Source organism: Leptosomus discolor, chromosome 8 (genome assembly GCF_034619465.1).
Source record: "Leptosomus discolor isolate bLepDis1 chromosome 8, bLepDis1.hap2, whole genome shotgun sequence".
Classification (NCBI taxonomy): Eukaryota; Metazoa; Chordata; class Aves; order Leptosomiformes; family Leptosomidae; genus Leptosomus; species Leptosomus discolor.
The window spans coordinates 24,248,977-24,270,929 of NC_141398.1; the positions used below are offsets into that span (position 1 = coordinate 24,248,977).

Genomic DNA, 21,953 nt, shown 5'->3' on the forward strand with positions numbered 1-21,953 from the left:
AAAAAGAAATTGTTTCAAATGAAAATTAGCCATCATCTGAGCATGCTCAATGGATTAAGAACTTCAGGGATTCTAAGGCACAATTGCACTTAAATTTTGGATTCTTAATCCAGAACAATTTTGATAACATGCAGGAAGAAGTCAGTGCAATGCCTGCTAAGTCTTATGTGCGTTAGGATTAGGAATCTGGACAACAGGAGAGTGGTGGTCTTTGTTTCTTTTTTGAACACGAATTTTTGACTATAGATATTCAAAATTCACACAAATTTTTCTGTTTTGTGTCTATCTCTTATCTGATTTCCTGCATAACAGTGAAAAGGGCTTCCATTCCTGCTTTACAACTTAAAAGCATTAATGCTTCTTGCTTCAATTCAAATCGCTGTTGGGATCGTAGTACAGTTTCAAAAAGCATCTTGAGCTAAAAATTGTCAATGGTCAAGAATCTATCACAAACTTAGAAATATTTAATTTACCTTTGAGGATATTTTTTATTTTACCTTACAGTCTGAGATTGTCCATTTCCTTTTTTCTTTTCTTAAAGAAAACCAGATGAAATTCCCAGAAATTGGTGTAAAATAAGCTTTAATACTTTCACGATTCTTCGGACTCTTTCCAATATTCTACACCCTTTCTGAACTGTTGACCTTTACAGTTAACTGTTGTCTTCAAGAAGTCTTATTCATACCAAGTAGTTCTTCTGCAATAATATTATTTTAACAAAACCCTCCATACTTCTATTGTGATTCCAGTTCCCATTTAGAAAAAGTGTATCAGCTTTGTGTCAAGTCATATGAAGCCATACGCCTGCTCCAATATTTAAATGCAAGTGAAAAGTGTCTTGATACCTGCATGCTGTCTCTGTCATCAAAAAAATTAAGACTGAATGGATTTCTAACCTGTTTCTGGGTCCACTGAGAAATAAGGCTGTCCCTGTAGGATGCTGTACACCACTTTGGCACTGTTTCCATAGTTGGCATCATCAGCATCTGTGGCTGTCACTTGAATAACAGATGTACCTAAATGTGTACCAAACAAGAGAACAGCAGATTTTAAGAAGTCACCTACATGTAAACTACATGCAGTTCTTTCAGTATTGAATTCAGTAAAAAATTGAACAGCATCTGGGGAACAAATCCAGCGTCATCCTGCCCAAGTAAACAGTAAAATAATGTCTCAACTTCCTCATGACTAAAACTAAAATCATTGTCACTTAAGATTCATGCTTCAGTTAAACGTGAGTAAACGCATAGGGATTGACACATGTCTTTGAAACCCAATACAGCATTAGGTTTTTTTGGTGATTAAACAGGTTTGAAGATTGTTCTCTGGTAATAACATGACCTCAGGTGAAACTGTTTGCTTAAAATGTAGGTAACTGCTATGTGAAAAGAATCATTGTGATTCTTAAGTTTGCCTTAATCAATAAATTAACCTAAAGCAAATTTCCCCATACTCGTTTTCTGCTTAGGTGATGACCTCCAAATATCTGAAGTTAGACTGAATAAAAAGTTTTATTTCATCCTAACTAGTTTTTAAAAAATTAGTTTGGTTTTGCAATAAGAAATTCTGTGTTTCTTTTCTCTTCTGATCAAAGTTATCCACCTATTTGGAAAACAATAGCCATTAAACAATAACTATGTTTTTTTTTCAGTATCCACTTAGTTTACATGAAAATGGCTTACCTGTCTCCTGTGATCACAAGATGAATATAGGCTATATGGAATTAAGAGCACTCTGAGCCAATACATTTAGTGTAGTTTATGGTTTAGAGGCATATGAAAGCTTCTGTAAAACCTTTCTTGTAAGATATATAAAAGGACAAAACTGTTCTTCACAAGCTTTTATTTCTAAGCAATTTTCCAGATGTCAGGATACATTTTACTACCACAGTCTAGAGCTGACAAATGTCCGGATAAATGCAGGCAGTCTAATAACTAGAAGTGTAAAGGTCCTTAACTCCTTGGCAAAGACAGAAGGCTGACTGAGAAGCAGCTCTTTACCCTATTTTTGGCTGGGTATTTTTTATGTATCTCACTTTTCTTATAAGAAAAACGTCTAGTGAACACTGTGCACTTAATATCATTTCCTATTCCTTTTTTTCTTCACATTCAGCCTCTCTAGGCTGAAGTTCACCCAGATAACTTGCAGTGAAGTATCTGTCTTGACTATAAACTAGAAGCAGTTCATTTACCTGTGACTAATGGAATTGAAGTGAATCGTCTGTCATTCTTCAGTGTATAGGAGGGATTGAGGAAAGTAGAAATCCAGAGTAATCAAAATAGATTTATGAGAGCACATGTTATTATTAGGTCCTGTTAGATGCACCTATTTTCTCGTAGTATGTAATGCAGCTTTACACATAACAGTTTTACCTACAGAATAATAAGAGTTTCCACTATTTCAGGTTGTCTGAACAGCATGACAAGAGAGGAGGAATACTTTCTCTGCAACATACCAGCAGAACAAAGTTGTGAAAATGCTTTGTCACAATTCATCAAACTCTGAAGAGGATTTTTGCCATCAGCAATCTAGATTACTTTTTGCCTGGTTAAACAGTTAGAGGTCATCTCTGTGCCAAGCTGAGCTGTAAATATAATCCTGAAGAACTGAATATTTAAGGACAATTTTATCACTAACAGTGTCCAGCAGAACTGTTCCTCTGGACAAAAAATTAAGACATTTTTAAAAGAAATTTAAAGTTCCATGAGTCCTATCTGCTTCCAAAAAAACCCCAAATAAATTATATCCCATGCCTCCTCAAGAATAACCAGGAGAGTCAGTATCACTTGCTAGCCTATAAAAAATGTAAAAGTCATCAGTAGAATCATATACTGTGTGCCACTGTATCATCTAGACGGTAAGAATCAAAAGAAATACATAGGTCCATCCCACCCTTCCCTCAAAAAACTCCAAAATATCTTCATCAGGAAAACTTATTGCTGTGGCCTCCTGATCTAGGCACTGTCTTGGGACTGATACAGAATTTTGAGTATGGTCATAACAACTGAAGGCACATTAACTTTCTTTTCCTAGTGTACTGTTTTGATGAAAAAAAGAACCCTGAAGCCTGTTTTGAGAATGATTTTTTTTTTTTTTTTTTAAACAAAGTCATTCCAGAACTCAGGGCAGTCTTTGGGAAATTTCTTTGTCTCACAGGAATGCATATCATATTTGTTTCCTGAGGCTCAAGTGCCATATAATTATGGTTGCTGAGGGTAGTACAGAAGCTGTAACCCTGCAGCAACTTTGGAGGTCACTACCAGATAATTCAAGTGGACCTCATATAGAAAGAGATCTCATTACAGTTTCCAAAATATTGATGGGTTTTTTTATTTGTTGAATTTTGTAGAGTGTTGAAAAAAATAGTGTTATAGCAGCAGTGCTTTCTAGTAAACTACTAACAGTACAACCATGAAAAACAATTAACAAAAGTATATTCTCAGAAAATTTATTATCAGCATGCAGTTCACTCTCTTCTCTGCTGTGTAATAAAGGAGGATCCTCATGGATGACAGCTTTTGTGCAGCTTTTTTTTTTATGAGGAAAGAAACTTCCCTTAGCTTTTGGGGTCCAAAAACAAACCAGGAAAGGCAGTGAAATAAAGAAATTTAGCACTAATTACAAAGTAATTGGTAATGAGGCAAAACCAGTTTGGATCTTTTTAGTTGAAGACAGCTATCCTCTATTTTCACCCCTGTAAATGACACCCACAGCATGTGGATGTACTTATTCATTTGTTTATTTATAGATTACTACACAAGCAGCCTTTTGTCCACATTTGTTGGCAGAGGTCAGCATTATTTAAAATATGAATCAGGCTGCTAGGGTAGAAATTAGAAGTTTTCTGAGATACTTCTACAGCTGCCAACATAAGCAGGAATGAAGGAGTGAGGTAGAGCCTCTTTTTCTCAAGTCAAGTCTGTTTTGCACTTGATGGTAATGTGTAAGTGATCTCCCTGTGTTTATTTCAACCCATGACCTTTTCCATCTTTTTTCCCTCCCCTCGTCCTGTTGAGGAGTGGAGGTGAGAGAGCAGCTGGGTGGGCCTTTGGCAGCCAGCCAATATCAAACACACCACACAAGTGATCTGGTATGAAAGATGACAGAGAAAATGTGAGAATGATTACAATAGCAGTCTAAGGAGTGATAACATCACTTTTATGCAAAACAAAGTGAATTTCAATGCAATCCTACCCAGCAAACATATCCCATCTCAGGGTGGGAACTAAATCTCAGAGTTCTCAAGAGGTATGATGTATTTTCTTTTCCTTTCTTTTTTCTTTTTCTCTTTCTTTTTTTTTTTTTTTCCCTTATTTGTTTTGTTTTGATGAATTCTCAATACTTCTTTCACACAGCTTGCAGATTTTTTTTTTGCCTTTGTCTCTCAAAGATTCTTTCTATGTCTGCATACAATGAGCAAGAAATAGCAGTTTGCTGAATTTGTTGAATTTGCCAAGCTTTGTGAGTGCTATAACATCAGCATTAATTATTTTTTTCCTTTTCTTCTTTGCTTAGATGTACATTTGAGTCTGGAAGCTTAAGCACTTTGACAACACATCTGTAATGGATGCAGTCCTAATGTAAGGATAGCAAAATGCAGAAGGATAATTTTGAACATAACCCAAGAGAAGACAAAGCTACACTAAATCTAAGTAATGTCTTTGTGTGCATGTATTTCTGTGTGCATACGTATGCATGTATGTGCATGTAAGAATGTAGAGTCCAAAAAGGAAAATTGAATTAGAGAGCACAGCTCCATATCTAGGACAGCATAACTCAGTGTCAGAACTAAGACCCACTAACACAGATTTCCAGAACTCGTGAGGAGCGAGAAAGAAATTTGAAAAAGCATTTGAAATGAGAATACTTTCTTGAATTATGTTTAAAATGCTTTCTATTTTTTCTGTGCTACTCAGTCTTTGAAGAGTCCCTCTGGTATATTTAGGTGTCCTAGTACAATACCAGAATGCATTGCAAAGATGAAGTAAATACCCTGCAGAGGATGCTGTAGGGCAAAAGAAGTCTTCCACTAGACGAGATAGACACATATTTTGCTACTTTTTCGTGTAAAGTCATACTCTTCAGCATGCAACTCTTGTTCCTACTTGGCTCCTTTGGTTGACATGAATTAAACCAGCTTCTGCCAGTCAGAAGAATATATCTGTGTCTACTTGAAAATGCTATTTTTACTGATAACTTTTTCTGTAACCTTCATTTTGAACAGTAATCTCCATCTTGGGTGAAGAAAATGAGCAGATTATGTTGTTAGCATAGTATGTGTCAAGATTCCACCATGAACATTGGATCAAAAAAATGATAGTGATTTAATTATCATTCAGAACCATGACATTTCTTTTCCAAAGGGAATTTTGTAACTTCAAAGTACATTTTGAGTTTGATTCTGTGATTTTTTCTAAAAGCAGGATTTCAGATCAATTTAAACTTTTGATTTTAAGAAAAAAAAAAAAGATGTTTGGTTTAGACTTTGGCCTTCTAATGTAAAGTTTTCAAAAAGTAATTTGGAAATTGAAAAAAAAATCTGAAATTGCTGAAACAGGGTTTTTTACATTGCCAGACGTCTTTTCTTTTTTTTTCTCAAGTCAACTTCTGTCAAAATTGGCAATTATGGAAAAGTTCTGATTTTTACAGAGAACTTCTGTGTGTGTGCTTATGTATGTGCGCCTCTGCTTAAGAGAGCTCCACTCAAAGCAGAAAGGCTGTTTCATCTTCAGAAATAGAAGACCAGCTGGACTAAGTGGAGAGGCAGGAAGTACTTTATCTCCCTAAAGCAGAAGCTCTTGTGCTTGCTTCCTGTTTTCAAGCACAGTGACAATCTGCTGTTCATCAAGTTTATTCATGGAGGGAAGATTTTAGAATTGGATTACTTTTGCAAGCTGAAAAGATTTGGGACAGCGCTGGAAAACCTCTGGAGGCAAAATTAGGAATTTTGTTTGGCTAAGAGCCTAAAGAAGATAAGTGGACAGATAGTTTGCTCAGATAGCATGGCTCCAAGGATTATTTTCATACAGACATACTATGGAGATACCCCTGATGAAGACATGAGTGAAATTTTATGTGAGCAACAGAAATATTGAGAGGTATTAAACCACTTTTGGTTTTGAGAGCAGGTTGTTCCCTCTGGACAGGAGTCTGTGCTTAGGCAATGACCTGGAGAAATTATGAACTAGGAGAAGTCATATGGCACTACCCAGTCCTAAAAAGTTTAGGAACATGTAGAATTTGCCACCAAGAATCTCATTACTGCATTAGTTAGGCTACATTACTTCAGACTGCTTTCTATACAAAGGGCAGAGCTAAATAAGGTTGAGATGTAGCTCTTATGTTTTGACTGGAAGACAGCTCTACCTAGAAAGCTGAAGGAATAGGAATGGCAAAGTGAACTTTGCTCTTTTGTACATGACCACAATGCAGTGGAGTTTTTGCTAGACTGCTTTTTTTTTGATGCAGAAAAGGACAGAAGGTTGGTAGCATGAAAGTTTGTAAGAGCAAAGGAAAACAAAGAGTAAAAGCAGAAAAGGGTCAAGTGTCAATGGGTAAATAGAGAAATGATCCAAGCTAGAAGAGAAATAAATGGGTGTGACTAAGAAAAACAAATAAAGCACCTTAGAACAAATAAGGAACCTGAAGAACCAGATTCAAAGGAGCAATAACATGACACTGGAAAGTTAAGAAGAATCTTAAAATATAGTTCAACCATATATATTGAGCAGAAATGTATATAAAAAAGAAAAAAATAGAAGATGCAGAAAGGTGGCATAAACCAGGAGATACATTAGTTCATAAATTATATTTTACCAAGTTGATAATTTTTAATAGCCCTCCCTATGGGTATGAGGTGAAACTTAATTTCGCTTGAAAAGATTCTGTCTCTTATTTTTGTGCGTATAGTCTCACATAATGGCTGATTGAGAAGTCAGCTGGTTGCTAGCTCCTGTAGATGGGTACTGTACCTTTGTTTTGGCTGCCCATCAATCTCCTATCCAGGAATCACAAACTTTGTACCACTATGGTGTACATCAGCAGTCACTGTAATCCCTGTTAATGTGACTACAAGTAATTTATGAGATGCAAGAAAACCAAGCTACAGTGCGTGGTACACCCTCACTTCTTCCCTCAGAACTACCTTTTCCTTTCCATTTCACTCCATACCAGTAAAAACAGATGGACCTTACCACCAATTCCTATTCCTATTCAAAAAGATATTTTTATGCAGCGTTACTCAGAAACAATCCCTTGTATTTTATAAACATAATGGGGAAATAATTCTCATCATTTCTTGTGTTTGTTGTGTTTTGATGGTTTGAGGTTTTGTTTAATGTTTCCTTTTCTATGATAAAATGAAGTCACATTTTAGATTGTGCTATCAGAACTTGCATTAAAGAAGAAAGTACGTGACAATGATTGTCTCGCCATATAGAAAGATGCAATGTGACTAAACCACTCTGTTGTTAATCTGCTTGAAATGCTGTATGGGGTAGAGGCTTTTGCTAGTGAATACAATACATATACCATTGTAACATAATGTCTGAAATTGAATTGGAAAAGAATGGCTAAAGCTGAATTAAGCCTCTGGCCCTCTATCTCCAGCTGTTCAACACCTTGATACAGTAACTTTAATTTTCCTTTGGCAGTAATTGTAACTGTGAAGTGCATCAGATGCCCTTCATGAGAATTTGAAAAGCATTATGGATCCGGTAACAAGTGGGAAACAAAAATAGTTTGAAGTATTGGTGGGTGAACAGCTCTGTGTATGTTTATTCTTCTGGGAAGCTTGTTTTTCCCCTTCTCACCATAAAGAAAGTTACTTCTGAAACAGCAATACTGGTGCCATCAAATGGCAGTGATAAGATAGAAAAAAGAGTAGTCAGACTCTTTCAAGTGTTACTGTTGACTAGCTTTTACTTTGCATTTCCTAGTGACTAAAGAGCTACAGTATAAAGTGATCTGCCATCCAAAATAAATGAACCGCAGCTTAGCAATTTTTTTTGTTTTGTTCAATATGCTGTACATACTTACAGTTAGAAAACATACTTCTTGTAGGCAGAGCAAGTATCTGCAGTCTATGCTCAAAGAGAAATTAAACCCCCAAATTAAAAGAATTAATCACAAAATTATCCTCAAAATTTCTATTCAAAATAATGGTGAAACTCATCAATAGCATTTTCTGGGCCTGGAGCTGCTATGCATATGGTAAGGTTGTTCCAACTAGAATTAGTTGCTAACAAAACCAACATGTTGAAGGATGAACAAGTAATGCCATAATATGGCAGTTAGTTACTTTGGTTACTCTTTCTCTGACCACGATGCTTTTACAGAGTATGTGGAAACAGGCCAGCTCTGAGGACTGACAGCTGCCATCCATGGCAGGTCTGTCACAGGAATCCTATCACATGTTTCCTTTTTAAAGATGAGAGCTGGCGATCTTGGCCCTCTTAATTTATGGAATATGCCAAAAGAGAAAAACAGCTTTCAGCTGTTTTTATCATAAACTCAGGAAGAGTTTATGCCTGTTGATCCTACTAGGAGAAGTAGTAGTTGTAAAGGCTGCACCATGGTTATCTATTGATTAAAAATCCCAATTCTTAGCCAACAGTTCCAACCAAGTTTGTTCTTGTTCATTCTATTTATAATTTTTAATTTCTAAAATACTGAAGTAATCATAGTGATGTTATTTATTCGCTACTCTCAGGGCCTTTTGTGCTGCATGGCTTTAAGAAGCTTTCTGCTTTGCCTTTTCTTGAAAGAAAAGGAGTCCTCCATATGATTTCAAATAAATGTTTCAATTAAGAACAAAAAAGCAAGCTTAAAAGAAAAGAGTTTTCAATAATTGCCACTTTTTAGGACTAAAATTCGAGTTTCTGATGTACATGCCTGTACAGTTCTGTATTTTACAATGCAATACAGACAGGTTAATGATTTTTTGGGGAAGGAACAAGTTAGCTTTCTGTACCTATTTTTAATTTGCTCACTTTTTTGAGCTCAGCTTTTCTATCTCTTTATTAGATTTTGGAGACTTTCTTTACTATGGATTTCTGTTTATGACTGGGAACAAGAATCTCAGTCTCATTTGCATCTTCAAAATACATCTGTAATGTAAGTAAATAGAAATCTACAGCGTTTTTACCTTTTGCCAGCTCTGCAAACAACTGCGATTTGAAACCATATGTGAATCTCTATTATGACCATGATAATGTAGCATATTATTATTAAGACAAAAGGCTGGTATCTGTTATTGAGCTGGGTTTCGACAGAAAGTTTTGCTGAAAATGTGCAGTTTATTGGCAGCACCTCCTAAATGCAGGCTATTCAGACATGCATACGTATCTCAATGGACAGAAAGTTAGGTTGTTTTGTTTTGTTTTGTTCCTTAAATTACTAATTAGGTGTGAGAAATATGTGTTTTAAATAAGAAGATATGAACAACTTTCATAAGGAATAAAATTGATACTTGCAGAGATCTTAATCATGCTTGATCTTAATTTCACAGTTACGTATCTATGAGGTTGTAGGAAAAAGCTATTCTGGAAAGTCTTTTGAGGCATCTGGTTAGATAGTAGATATTAAAGAAACGTGAGCATCAGGGTTGCTGTCATTGTGAAAACTTGCAGATGTGCATTTTGCTAGATATTAAAAATACAGAAATTGCCATGAGAAATATTGTAACCTACTTTGTTCCATGTACTTAGTAAAAGATGAATATCAGTTGGAATAATATAGAATAGTATTCAAATAAGCAGGAGTTAGACAAGATAGTCCAGAATAAGACAATAGAAAAGCTTCTGTATTCAGACGATTAGACTAAGTAACCCAGTTGTGCTTTGATTTAACAGAATTAAAAAACCATGAAATAATACTTCTCAATATAATTTGTAAATTTCTTTTATGGCTACATATAACATATTCTCAAACAGATTTAACTTATTTCTAGTTAATTACAATTCCTGACTTAGATCTGTGTGTCCATTCTTCCCAGCCTACTACCGATCCAATATTTGAGAAATCCCATTCTCAAAAATCATTTAAATGAAGAAAAGGATTTTTTCGGACACCTAAAACTACACAAGTAACTTAACTACATGGTGTCAGGAAAGAACCCTGTGCATTAATATCATATAAATAGAGACATTAATGTTAGCACTTTATAAGCAAGATCTGCTCTTAGTAATATTAGTCCCAGCTCTTCCAGTTCTTAGTACCAGTAGTTCAATTGCTGCAGGCTCCAACATGGTCACACAAATGTGAGAAGGGGCTCACCACACCAGTTGTGCTGTAGTGTGTCTTAAAAGAAGCAAAATTATTTGGTAGCTGCAAGAGCTCATAAGGGAATAAATTAGGTGCCTGTAAACTGTCATCATGCATAGGAACTCAGTATTTACTGTGGCTCTGAAATCAGGTTGAACATGGCTGTGAATTGCAACAGTTCTTTATATCAAAGGATGTATAAAGAGTGTATGTTCGTATCAAGAGGTGTATATGCTGGCTGAAGCAACAGGGCTGTTCCTTAATACTTGCAGAGTGTCAGTGAATTTTTTATTTTCTAGATGTGAAGCCATGCAAGATGAAAGTACCTTGGTTTAACATTCCATCAGAAGGACAGCATCTCTAACAATGCAGAACATATCCCATTGTACTGCAGTGCAGAGTGAGCAAAAGTGTTGATGTAAAGAATTCAGGCCCATTACACTCTTGTTCATAGATTATAGTGTTATAGCTGAAAATCTACTGAAATAAAAGGAAGGAAAATGGATGCATCAAACATTTTTTACTCTAAGTATGACACAGGAACTTTTAATGCTAATTTCAAGCTCTAATCTAGAGAGGTCGAGACCTCTGTGTTTTTTGTTTTATTTTCAATGTACACAGATAATGGGAAATAATAAATTTGTTGCAATAAAATAGCCAGGCAACCAGTATTGCACTGAATAATTTCAGAGCTATATAAAAGGGAGCCATATTTAGCATAGCCCAGGCCTAAAATTCAGCTTGGCCAGAAGACTGTCACTCCAAGGGCACTGTGTTGTCCGTTGCTGCAGTAGCTGAACGTGTTTTGATATTTCTATGGTGTGGAGCTTTCTAGTCTTCCATTAATTGGTGCAAAATTGAGACATACAGAGATTAAATGAGATTTTTGTCACCTTAAAACTGCATCTCCAAAGTTTAGATCAACCAGTTTACAAAGCCTGAAGTCCCGTATAATGCTTTAAAAGTCACACATCCTGCTTACTAACTGCTGCATTTGAACTGCTGTCATCTTATTCCTTCCTACAAGAAATAGTTTAGGCCACCATGTCATGAAGAGTCAGCAGGTGGAGGTTTACGAGAGCTCAGAGGAGGTCACAAACTTCTAACAATGAGTTGACAGAGGCTCAGTTTCCATGGTACAGAAATATGGAAATTATTTATACCTTCCTGTGTTTACAGCATGAGCTAGCTACCTTTACTGGCTGACAGGACTTCTACAAATCCTCGATTTCTTCTAGCACCAAGAGTGGGTGGTTACTCACAGGGGGCGAATAGATGGTTCTGATTTTCCCATCATGCTGCCTCAGACTTGTGGTCTTTTAATAAGAAACAAAACTTCCCCCCACAAAAGAAGACGAGAAAGAAAGTGAGGAGTCCTGTTTAGAAGATATGAGGATTTTGTATCTGAAGAAAAATGAATATGTCAAGTGATTTTTCAGCTGAGGTTTGATACTACTAGATGAAATACTCTCTCCTGCTTTTACCTGCTATGCTTTACATGCTCCTGCCACTTCCCTAGCACCAGTTCTGACATCTAAACTCATGTGATCTGTTCCAGGAACCAAAAGTAGCAGAATAGAATATTGACCTTTTTTCTGACAATTTAGCTGCTTAAACTTTCTTCTTTTGGGTTTAGAAGGACAATGGGTAAGGCATAAGACAGCACCAAAAGGAGAAAAAGAGCGCCACTTCTTTTGGCTGTAGCTTGAGATCTGCTTATCTGAAATGTTAAAATATTCTGTAAATCTTAAATTTGTGAATTATTTGAATTCTTCAGTAGCACTGCTTTGAATCTTGTTAAGGCTGATTTTTGTCCCTCATTTTTCTGAATATGCAGTGTCTCAGTTTTTTCAAGTGTGACATTAATACGTTCTGCATAAACTTTGAAGGAACTATGGTGTTTCTGACGACTTATGAGGAATTTCCCAAATTTTATAAAAAAATATTTATATATTTAAGTTTCCTCTTTACCTTCATATAAATATATACACACATACTCACTCATATATGTGATTGCTTATATTAGTTTTTAAAGTGTTTATCTTTTCTTCAGTATGTAACAAAGAATAATGCAGTATCGTTAATGTATAAAATTATTTCTGTAAAAATAAAATTAGCAAAGCTCTGAAGAAGAAAAGATAATATATAAATTTTTTACTTTTAATTTCATATGTTATGTTTGGATGTTGAATAGAGCTGTACAATGATAATCATCCCAAAATATTACTGTTAAAAATTAATTACATTTCTTGTTTGGTTCTTAAAAGAAACTGTTGCTTTTCACTTGAATCAGAGTGTATGTTTTTTCTGTTCTTGAGATCACATAATTATTTGGGAGTGTTGTAGACTCATAGGTTTTCCTCTGAGGATGGTTTTGTCCTGTTTCTGAACAACCAAAATGTCTACATTACCTATGATTTTTTTTACCTAACTAAACATAGGACAAACCTCAGGAAAAGAATACTAGTTGTAAATGGACATCTGAATTTTACAGAAGTTATATACATTTATCATGAAATAAAGTCCATGCAGGGAAATATGAACAGTTACATCATATCCAGCTTGAAATCAATGGAGCTGTACAAATTCAAAATAACCAGTTTATAGTATCACAGCTCTAGTAAGTTCCTTGCAGAGTAGACCTCCATTTTGCTAGGAATATGCTGTCCATATTATGTACAAGAATGATAGAATAATTTAAGGAAAAAAATAGTCATGTTTTAAATAAGATCCCGTTGGTGTTCCAGTGGTTTTCTTTTTTCAAATGGAAATATAAAGTTTTAAAGTGCGCACTCATACTCTTCTGACAAAGTTCTGCCTCATACCGAATACAAAATATTTATAAGGCATTCTGTGTACTTTCTCAATAAAAATCTAGTGCAAGCCTATTGTAAATAAAGATGCTACGGATGTATCTAACAGAACATATGGACAAACACGCCAAATACCCCAAATTTCTTGGAAAACTAGATTTATATTTTTAACTGTTTAGCAAAATAAGGTTTTTGGTTTTTTCACCCTGATTGTTTTCTTTAAGAAAATATAATAAGGCTTTGAACTAATTTTATATTTTCATCTTTATTTTGTGGAAAGGCATTTTTTTCATTATATAAAAATAAAAAAGAAGATAAATTTTAAAAGGATTAAAATATTACATTTAAAAAAAAGAACCCTATGAAGCTTCTGACAGTTATAGTTGTTTTGAAATTTTTTAGTTGTAGTCACAAATGTGAACAGAAATATCGGAAATGTTCTAGCTAGGGATTTCTGCCATCATGCTTAGTTTGACAAAAAGGAATTCTAATACTATTTCAACTGCAGAATGTAAAATATGAACTTGTGGATAAAAATATTTATTTGAAATATATCTTTCTCTTGAAGCTAACTCAATAATTCATTTTAAAATAAAGTATATGTTAACTATCAGCATTCTGAAATTTTGCAAGTTAGCAAACTAGTTTTTATAAGCTTGTGGCAAAGTCAAGACAGTCATTCATAGCTTTATTTTTTTTTTTAATAAACATCTGAAACTAGGGAAAATGTGCAGAGGAGAAAATATAATTATTTCCTGCTGAGATATGAAAGATGAGAGCTGCCTCCTTTTAGTCATTTACACACATCTGTAGATTAATGCTTACTGACATAAGCGAATTCAAAAATAGAAAACGAGATGGTTACTGTATTTGGTTCAGTTTCTTTTCTTTTTTTTTTTTTTCTACTTGTTCATTTAAGAGCCTCCTATACAAAATAACAAACTATTCTTGAGAAATATGTGTTTATGATTATGTGATGCTGAAAATGTGATGTAACTAAAGCTAAATTTCAGAATGCAGTCTTACTTAAATCAAGTAGTAGTTGTGATGCTTATAGACTCACAAGAGATACTATAGAAACAGTGAACAGCAACGGAACTTCTAACACAATCATTGTGTAATTGATGTTGCAGTATATACTACTGCACTCACAGACAATAGCACAGTAATAAAAATGGTAGTATCAATGTATATTAACCTGTGTGTTTTATTGCAATTTCATCTCTCTCTCTCTTTCTCTTTGTGTGTATGTATTTTATATGTATCTTTTATTTAGAGTAGCATATAATACATGGCACGTTTAGGAATACTGTAATCCTGTATGCCTGAGTTGAAAATGGCCTTATCTATATTCCATACATAATGCCCTATTAAACTTCACTACTCAGCTAAAGAAAAGCTCTTTTATTCTGGCTGCATTTACAATAAAAGTAATGTAATGGAAAAATTCTAAATTTTAAAATTAACCATTTAAAATATCTTAAAATAAACTTAAATATTATACAAATCTTGTCATGTATAAATTCTGAACCAGAAGGTGCCTTTGTTTAGATCCATAAAATCTAGAAAGTGGCAGTTAAGTATGAAGAAATGAATGCTAAGTTAAATTAGGCATTATCATTTCTCTTAACAGGATCAATTAAAAGATTGAAAATACATTGTGAAATACTCATCAGCTGCATGCTAAATATGTTTAATGAGCAAAAATGGTAAGCCTTATCATTAAAATTAAAAAGGCAGATACAGGAGGATGTGATAATATTGACTCAAGTGTCAAAAGGGATTGGACTGCATAGAACATCTCATTGCTAACTTCCCTTTTTAAAAATTTCTTAATAACAATTTGTGTCCTCAGAAAAGTGTTTTCACAATGAGAATAGGGTTAGTTTTGATTTTGCTTTATTTTGATTTTTTAGCAATCATCTTTCGCTTGGAAAAATACTTGGATCACAGCTTCTAATTGTGTAAGCCTTGAAGATGAAATGAGTAGATTTTAAATATGATCGGGGATGTACTTTTCCTTCCACATGAAGAGGAAATGAGAATATTATTCTCAAAATACATAATATGTATTCAGCTTCTCTGCAGTTTCCTCTTGTAATATTTTTACAACATAACCAAATCAGAATAGGTCATGCTTCAAATCCACCTGCTCTTCATTGTGACCAAGATTGTATCTTACAGCTTTGGCATTCCATCAATTTCAAATGTTAAACATATTCTGTTCCTTTATTTCTGTATTATGTTCTGATTAAACCTTACGGGTCTGTCCAGCATATTTTTCTATTTTTTTAGAATTATTTTCTATTGAATCAATTTCCTAGTCTGACATAAATCTCAGGATTCTTCCAGTCAACTCTAGCACTCTTTAGAAGTATAGCTACAGCAGGTGTTATGCTCCAGTTCTTCTGTATAGTAGCTGATTTTAATGAGAAATTCCATGCTATTGAGTTTTAGAATTTCTTAAACTAACTTTCTCATTTAATTTTTTAAGTTAATATCACTGTGAGCATTTAGCATGATCATTTCCATAAAAGTATCTGAAATGACACTGCAGTAAGCTCACTTCAGTGGTTTTGATTTCTTCCGGTACTAACCTTGTTATACAGCATTTTAGGTATACCCATAATGCTGTTGGAGATATGACTGGATCCCATTTAGACATAGGAAGGCTAATTTATATATAGCTTGATGGCTGCAGTGTAGATACTACAACATAAGATTAACACAAACTAGTGCACAAATGAGCATTCATATTTCCCTCCAGGTTTGGACAGGTTGTGCTGAATATCCATGTTACGCTTTCACTGTTCTTAGTGTCAAACTAGTTAAACATGAGTGAGATTTGCCTATTGGTACTGAAAATCACACATTCTGACAGAGGTGTTAGCTTGGGCTTTTTCCTTGTGTGCTCTAAATCTGGTTATTCCAAGAAACAATTGGTAACACAATGAGAAATATGTAGTATGCTGGAAACATTGCTAGTGATGATTCCTTTTCAGTTCCTCAATCTTAGTGACATTTTCCTGAGCTTTCATAAATATTTGCTGTCATGTTTGTTGAACTTGGCAAACATAATAAATATAATAGTTAAGAAAAAACCTATTGTTTACAGCACAAAATTGGGAGGAAGTGAAGAATGGGAAGAAACTGAGATTTTCCCACAAATTTTTAACCTGCCCATCATGAGTATATCTGTGTCTTAAAATGTGTATAATTCAACTATATAGTTGTTTGTAGTCAAAAAGTTTATTTGGTTAGGTATGCAAGAATCTGTGTATATATACTTACAACAAATAACCTTCATCATCTTAATTATTTATGCAGGTAATACAGGACTACACTGACTTTTTCCTTTGATATAGTCTTAGTAAAGATGGTCACCCTATTCCAGGGATTCTTGATTTTATTTTATTATTCTTATTTTCTTCCATTTGTTATAGAGGGACAAATGGAATTAAAGGGCACTTAGTTTTTTATTCTAAAGTCTTCTGGTTTTCTGGAAGGGACTTTTGTGATTTTTTTTTTTACCTTTAATTGCCAGTATATTTTCTGTCCTTTTATTTCAGATGCAGTTACTTTCATAGCAGCATAAACCTAATATGCACTGCTCATTCAATAATTTCTCAGTTCTTGACTTATTTTACACAACCTCCAACTTCAAATTCTATTTTAAATTCGACAGTCCAGAACCAACTAAAAGGTTTGGCCCTACGTCCTTACCAAATTTAGCTTTGAACTTCTATGTAATCTGTGAACAGCAGCGTATACCAAAACCACTGAAGAGATTAAGTATTGAGGTGTAATGAACTGCTCGTACAAATGACAATTCTGTAAATTCGCGATGTTTTGCAACAAACAGCATGTTCAGGAAAAAATTATTTGAACTGCATATGCAGACAAAAGAAAAGCTGGTAGTTGTTCATTGAATCATATCTATTGAACGAAGAATAAATACAACTGCTTAAATGCCATTTTCATAATGCATTGGAGATTTTTTAATGGATATTCCACTAGCCACTGTGGAAAGTATGAACCAGGAGTTACTTCCGCAGCCCATTGCCACACTGTATCAGTTTTGAGTTTAATATTTATCACTCTCTCTTTTTTCTTCTTTTACTTGCATGTGCTGCCTAGTGCATATATGCTGGCTTACATTCATATGGATTTCTTCTGTCTAGATATTTTGAGCACTACACTGTCTTCATTCTGTATGTGTTCTCCTGTGTGCTTTATGGCAAGGCTTAGAAGATTAATACTGGCTTACCTGTAAGTTTTATTCCACTTACGGTAAGAATCTCACCTTTATCACTCCCAAGTTTTCTTCAGTTATGGCATCTGCTTCCTTATCTGGAGGAATGGGACAACAGGACTCCAAGAAGGAATATATTCGTGAATTCATTACCTATATGTACATCCTGACTGTTAAATTGGCATTCTTATGACTTCAGAACTATAGAATTTCTAGTTATTGAATGGACTGATCTGGATTTGGGTTCTTATTCTCTGCTACTTTAAGGAATTACAAAACTACTTTTACTCATTAAAATTCAAATGCTAAAAATTGCCATTCCAGTGTAGTATTTATATACTTAAATGCAAATGTCAACTAAACAGAGCAAAGAGTAACTCAGATCCATTTTTGCCTTCATTTTGGAAGCCAAGGGGCTTTTTTTACTGTTTTTAAGTCCTTTTCCTCTAATTCTTTCTTCACCTTTACCTGGTTCTTTTATGGACACTTTCTCAGCTTAAAGTACAAAATGGTACTTATACTATCATTATCCTCATCAAATATAGACATTTCATAGACTTAAAATTTCACAAGCAGTGCCAAAGCACTGGATCGTATTCTATTGAATCTAATGAAGCTGGACTAAGTGATAATGTTAAACATGGACATTGTGCTTTTTATCCTATCTATTCCTATAGAGTTCCTTCCTTACAAATATATTTTAAATTAAATATGACAGGCGCACTGCCAAAATTTTTTCTTCACAGATTATCCGCAAAGTCAATTCTGAATGGAAAGGATTTCTCTATTTTCCATGCATCTTTAAAAGAACCATTCTTGGACTCTGCATTATACATCGTAGTGTAGGTATTCCCTTCTCATTGTTATAAAATAGAGTTATAAAAGACAGTCCTATTCTGTTACACTTCTGCTACTGCTCTCAGTGATAATTATTAGCTTCTGGAAATTATTTTGCAGATTTGTCACAAATATTGATCGATATTTTATTGTCTCTCTTAGCAGTGCCATAATCCAGGGCTGATTTTGCACACCATTACAGTAATTAATGGTAAGTAAATAACTCTGGAGAATTTATCTGTCAGTTGTTTCCCATAGCCTATGTATTTTATGCTTACTAATTTTATCAGAGAGACTGTCTCTGCTGCAAAAGTGGAGCACTTAAGTAATTATGATAACTTCTGATGAGTCTGTACTAGTGAATATTATCTATCATTTTATATTATTTAAACAAAATTCAGAGAATTGTTTTCTGTTGATGCTATGTTTGTCACCTGTCTTCTACTGTCACTCCACATTTTTACTTTTAAGTGCAGCAGTTGTGAAGAGCTGTAGGTTTTTACCCATGAAGAAAAATATTTTTTAAACAAAAAGAGTTATTTCTTTGGGGAAGGGGTTCATATGTTTGTCTCTTAAAAATCCCCAAACAGACAAGCCCGTATTAAAAAACCACCAACATCAACTACTAATATTGATACCTAAAAAACCCAAACCCCAAATAAACAAACAAAATCCAAACCAAATGTTTATGTATTTGTAGGAACACAATTTGCATCATTTTGATACAATAATTGATTTACATACTTACATGCTTGAAGTTGTTTTTGTCTAAAGGTACAGAAAGGTTTGGTAAATTAGACTTTACAAATACAAAAAAGATACATTTTATGCAAGTTACATTCTCAGCTGTGGCAAAACTATGTAGTAACTGATAAGACAACCATACATCCTGCATTCCTTGATGGTTTCGGTGGGCTTAAAAGAGTAAAGAGTAGCTTATAGTGTGGAAAAAGGACTAAGAAGTGGATGAAGATGAAACAAATATATAAAAGAAGAAACCAATAATTTATGACACGTTACTGGCAACAAAATTTTTCCATGGATATTCACAGAAGTTAGTATTAAGTGTCTCAAACAGTAAATTAATTATAAGTTTCAAATCAACTCAAAGCCATTTGTATTTTACATAAGGATAAGTTTTTACCTACCAACTCCAGACATCTCTGGAATACTGGCGGTGTACATGTCCTTGGTGAATTTTGGTTCGTTGTCATTGATATCATGGATTTTAATGATAAATTCAGACTCTGGCTCCACTTGTCTTCCAGTTTTTCTGTCTATAGCTTTGGCACGTAGCACATACAGGGACTTTTCTTCTCTGTCCAATTTCTTTGCAGCATGAATATCTCCTGTATTTTCATCTATAATGAATAGACTGCCAGCCCCATCTCCTGTTAATATGTATTTTAAATTTCCATCTCCTTTATCTTGGTCAGTGTGTAGCTTTAGGGAGGTAGAAAAGAAGACTTCTATAAATATATATATTGTTATTACAGACCAAATCATTCAGCATATATGAAAGTCTGTACAATCTTGAACTATAATTGGGGTTGGTAGTGGTTATCTTCTGTTTCACTGTTGGAAAAATTGCAAATTTTAGATTGTCATACATAAAAAATCGCCCTAAACAAACTCATAAGGACACAGGGGGATGTAGAAGATATTTGAGTAGTATTTAATAATACCAATGTAAAACAAAAGAACGTATTTCTTTAAATAATCTGTCCAGAAACTACCAGAAACTCCTATTTGAAGATGACAGGGGGTGTAAATCTCCCAAGTGTTTATTTGCAAAATAATACTTGTCTTCGCATTTATTGGTTGTTGACAAGGCAAACAGTTATCTTGTAACAACAAAGAAGAAATGGATTTTAAGAATTATAGCTTCTGAACTTCCCAAAATCACTTATAAACGTTCTGATTTAAGCAACTTGTGTTTCTAAGTGTTTTTTTGTTTTGGTTTGGTTTGATTGTTTTTTTAAAAAAAATTTCTTTAGGAACATCTTACCTCAGTTAATTACTTCTTTCCTTCTAGTCCTCTCCACACAGGAGAAATAATTTTCAAGAACACTAGGAGGTAAATTTTCAAAGCATTGAGTGGGGTTTAACAGTTCTTTTCCTACTGCACCTCTTCATAAGAGTTCAAAACTGTATCCCTGTGAACTTACAAGCACTGATTATTTTGCCATATAGCACCATCATGAAAAAGTGCCTAAAACCAAAGCCAACCATTGAAGCTGACCTAGGCACTAGAAATTCTCACATAATACACTTTTTCAGCAGTCTGTTCCTCTAATTTCATTTACAGGGACTCACAGTTCCTTTTTTATGAACATCTGCAGTGTATTTTCCTCAGATATACGCTTACAGTCACATCTGACCACAAAGCAGTGACTTGAGTGTTTTTCAAACGTGGACAGAAAGAATCTTATCCCAGCACTTTTTTTATTTTTCTCAGAGGAAAAATATAGTATGTCATCCACCTGAAAAAATGTTGTTCAGTATCAGTGAAGGTATTACTCTTGATAGTCACTAGAGACAGATAAGTTATTTTATGCCATTTTTTTCCTTGTTTCTGTATTCCTGCCAGCATTTATCTCCATGTTTCATAGCTGAGCCATTGCATCTTTTTATTACTCCATGTGTATGAAGGGTGATTGTGGTGGATTTTGTTAAATTTCTTTACTTTGATTTTTTTTCTTCAGTTTAACACTGTAGCCTAACACCAGTCACTAAATGTGATCTGATCATTGTTATGGTCTTCTAGAGGTAAGACTGGGTGAGATGACTATCCAAACAGTTTTAGCACTTAATATATTCTTTTGTAATAAATACCTGTGAAAATTCTTAAGGATTGCATACAAGGGGTTGAAAGAATTATATACAACATGCATACAGCATTCAAAAAAAGCCCCTCTCAACCTGTCAACTCTACAGGTAATACAGAGGAAATAACTATTTTATGGGTATCTTGATGCAGAATGTGCATCATTATGTAATCCCATATGAAGTTCATTAAAAATATTTCTTATTTTTATATTTGTTCTTATTTTCATATTAGATTCTTAGTTTCAGGAAAAAAAATAGTAGTCTCTTTTGTATATCAAGTACAAAATATAGTTTGATCAGATGATTCTGTCTTGTGCCACACAGGCCCATTTTCTGTCCCTAAGAAACATTTGTTCTTGTTGAGATATTCCTCACCTTGTAGGACAAATAGAGCTTTCTCCTCTTTCCTTGAGGTAGAAGCTTTTTTAAATATGCCAGATAAGGATCAGATCTCAGGACTGATGACTAGCACCTGAACTTAGTTTTTCTCATGAAGACAGGACAGATTCTTTTCAAGTCTTTAAAAAGGCCAAGTACTTTTAATGATGCCCTATGTTCTTAAGTGTCTCCTTAACGTCCTCAGCCAGCCAGATGGGGGAGCAGCTGGAGCAAGAGCCGTGTCTGGGAACTCAGTGAGGGGATGATCCCATGGTCAGTGTCTGGGAACTCAGTGAGGGATTGATCCCATGGTCAGGGCAAGGGAAATCACTTAACATAAGGCATTACGGAGGCTGGAGCCTCTGTGAAGCTAACATCTTTTCTCAACACTGAATAAATTAAATACTTCTCTATTCTTGCACAATGTCATCACTGAGTAATCAGTAATGTGTTAAACTGTTTATTGTACTAACATTAGTCATGTAAATTCTCAAAAGTAGAGTAGCTGCACATTCTGCCCTGTATTTACAAAGTTACGTCTTTTATTTTTGAAATAATTTCCATCAGTCTCCTTGGGGCTT

General features: G+C 34.4%; 1 protein-coding gene across 3 annotated transcripts in view; it reads right to left on the bottom strand.

The window, feature by feature from the left end:
* Positions 1 to 21,953, bottom strand: part of LOC104345085 (cadherin-9) — a 66,999-nt gene that overhangs the window by 24,074 nt on the left and 20,972 nt on the right. For 2 of the 3 annotated variants that reach the window (XM_086469018.1, XM_086469017.1), the window contains exons 2-3: positions 19,314 to 19,608; positions 897 to 1,016 (exon numbers count right to left, since the gene is read on the bottom strand). In XM_086469018.1, the coding sequence (XP_086325144.1) occupies positions 897 to 1,016; positions 19,314 to 19,608 (415 nt within the window). The remainder of the gene's footprint in view (positions 1 to 896; positions 1,017 to 19,313; positions 19,609 to 21,953) is intronic. The other variant, XM_086469019.1, reaches the window with a different exon arrangement.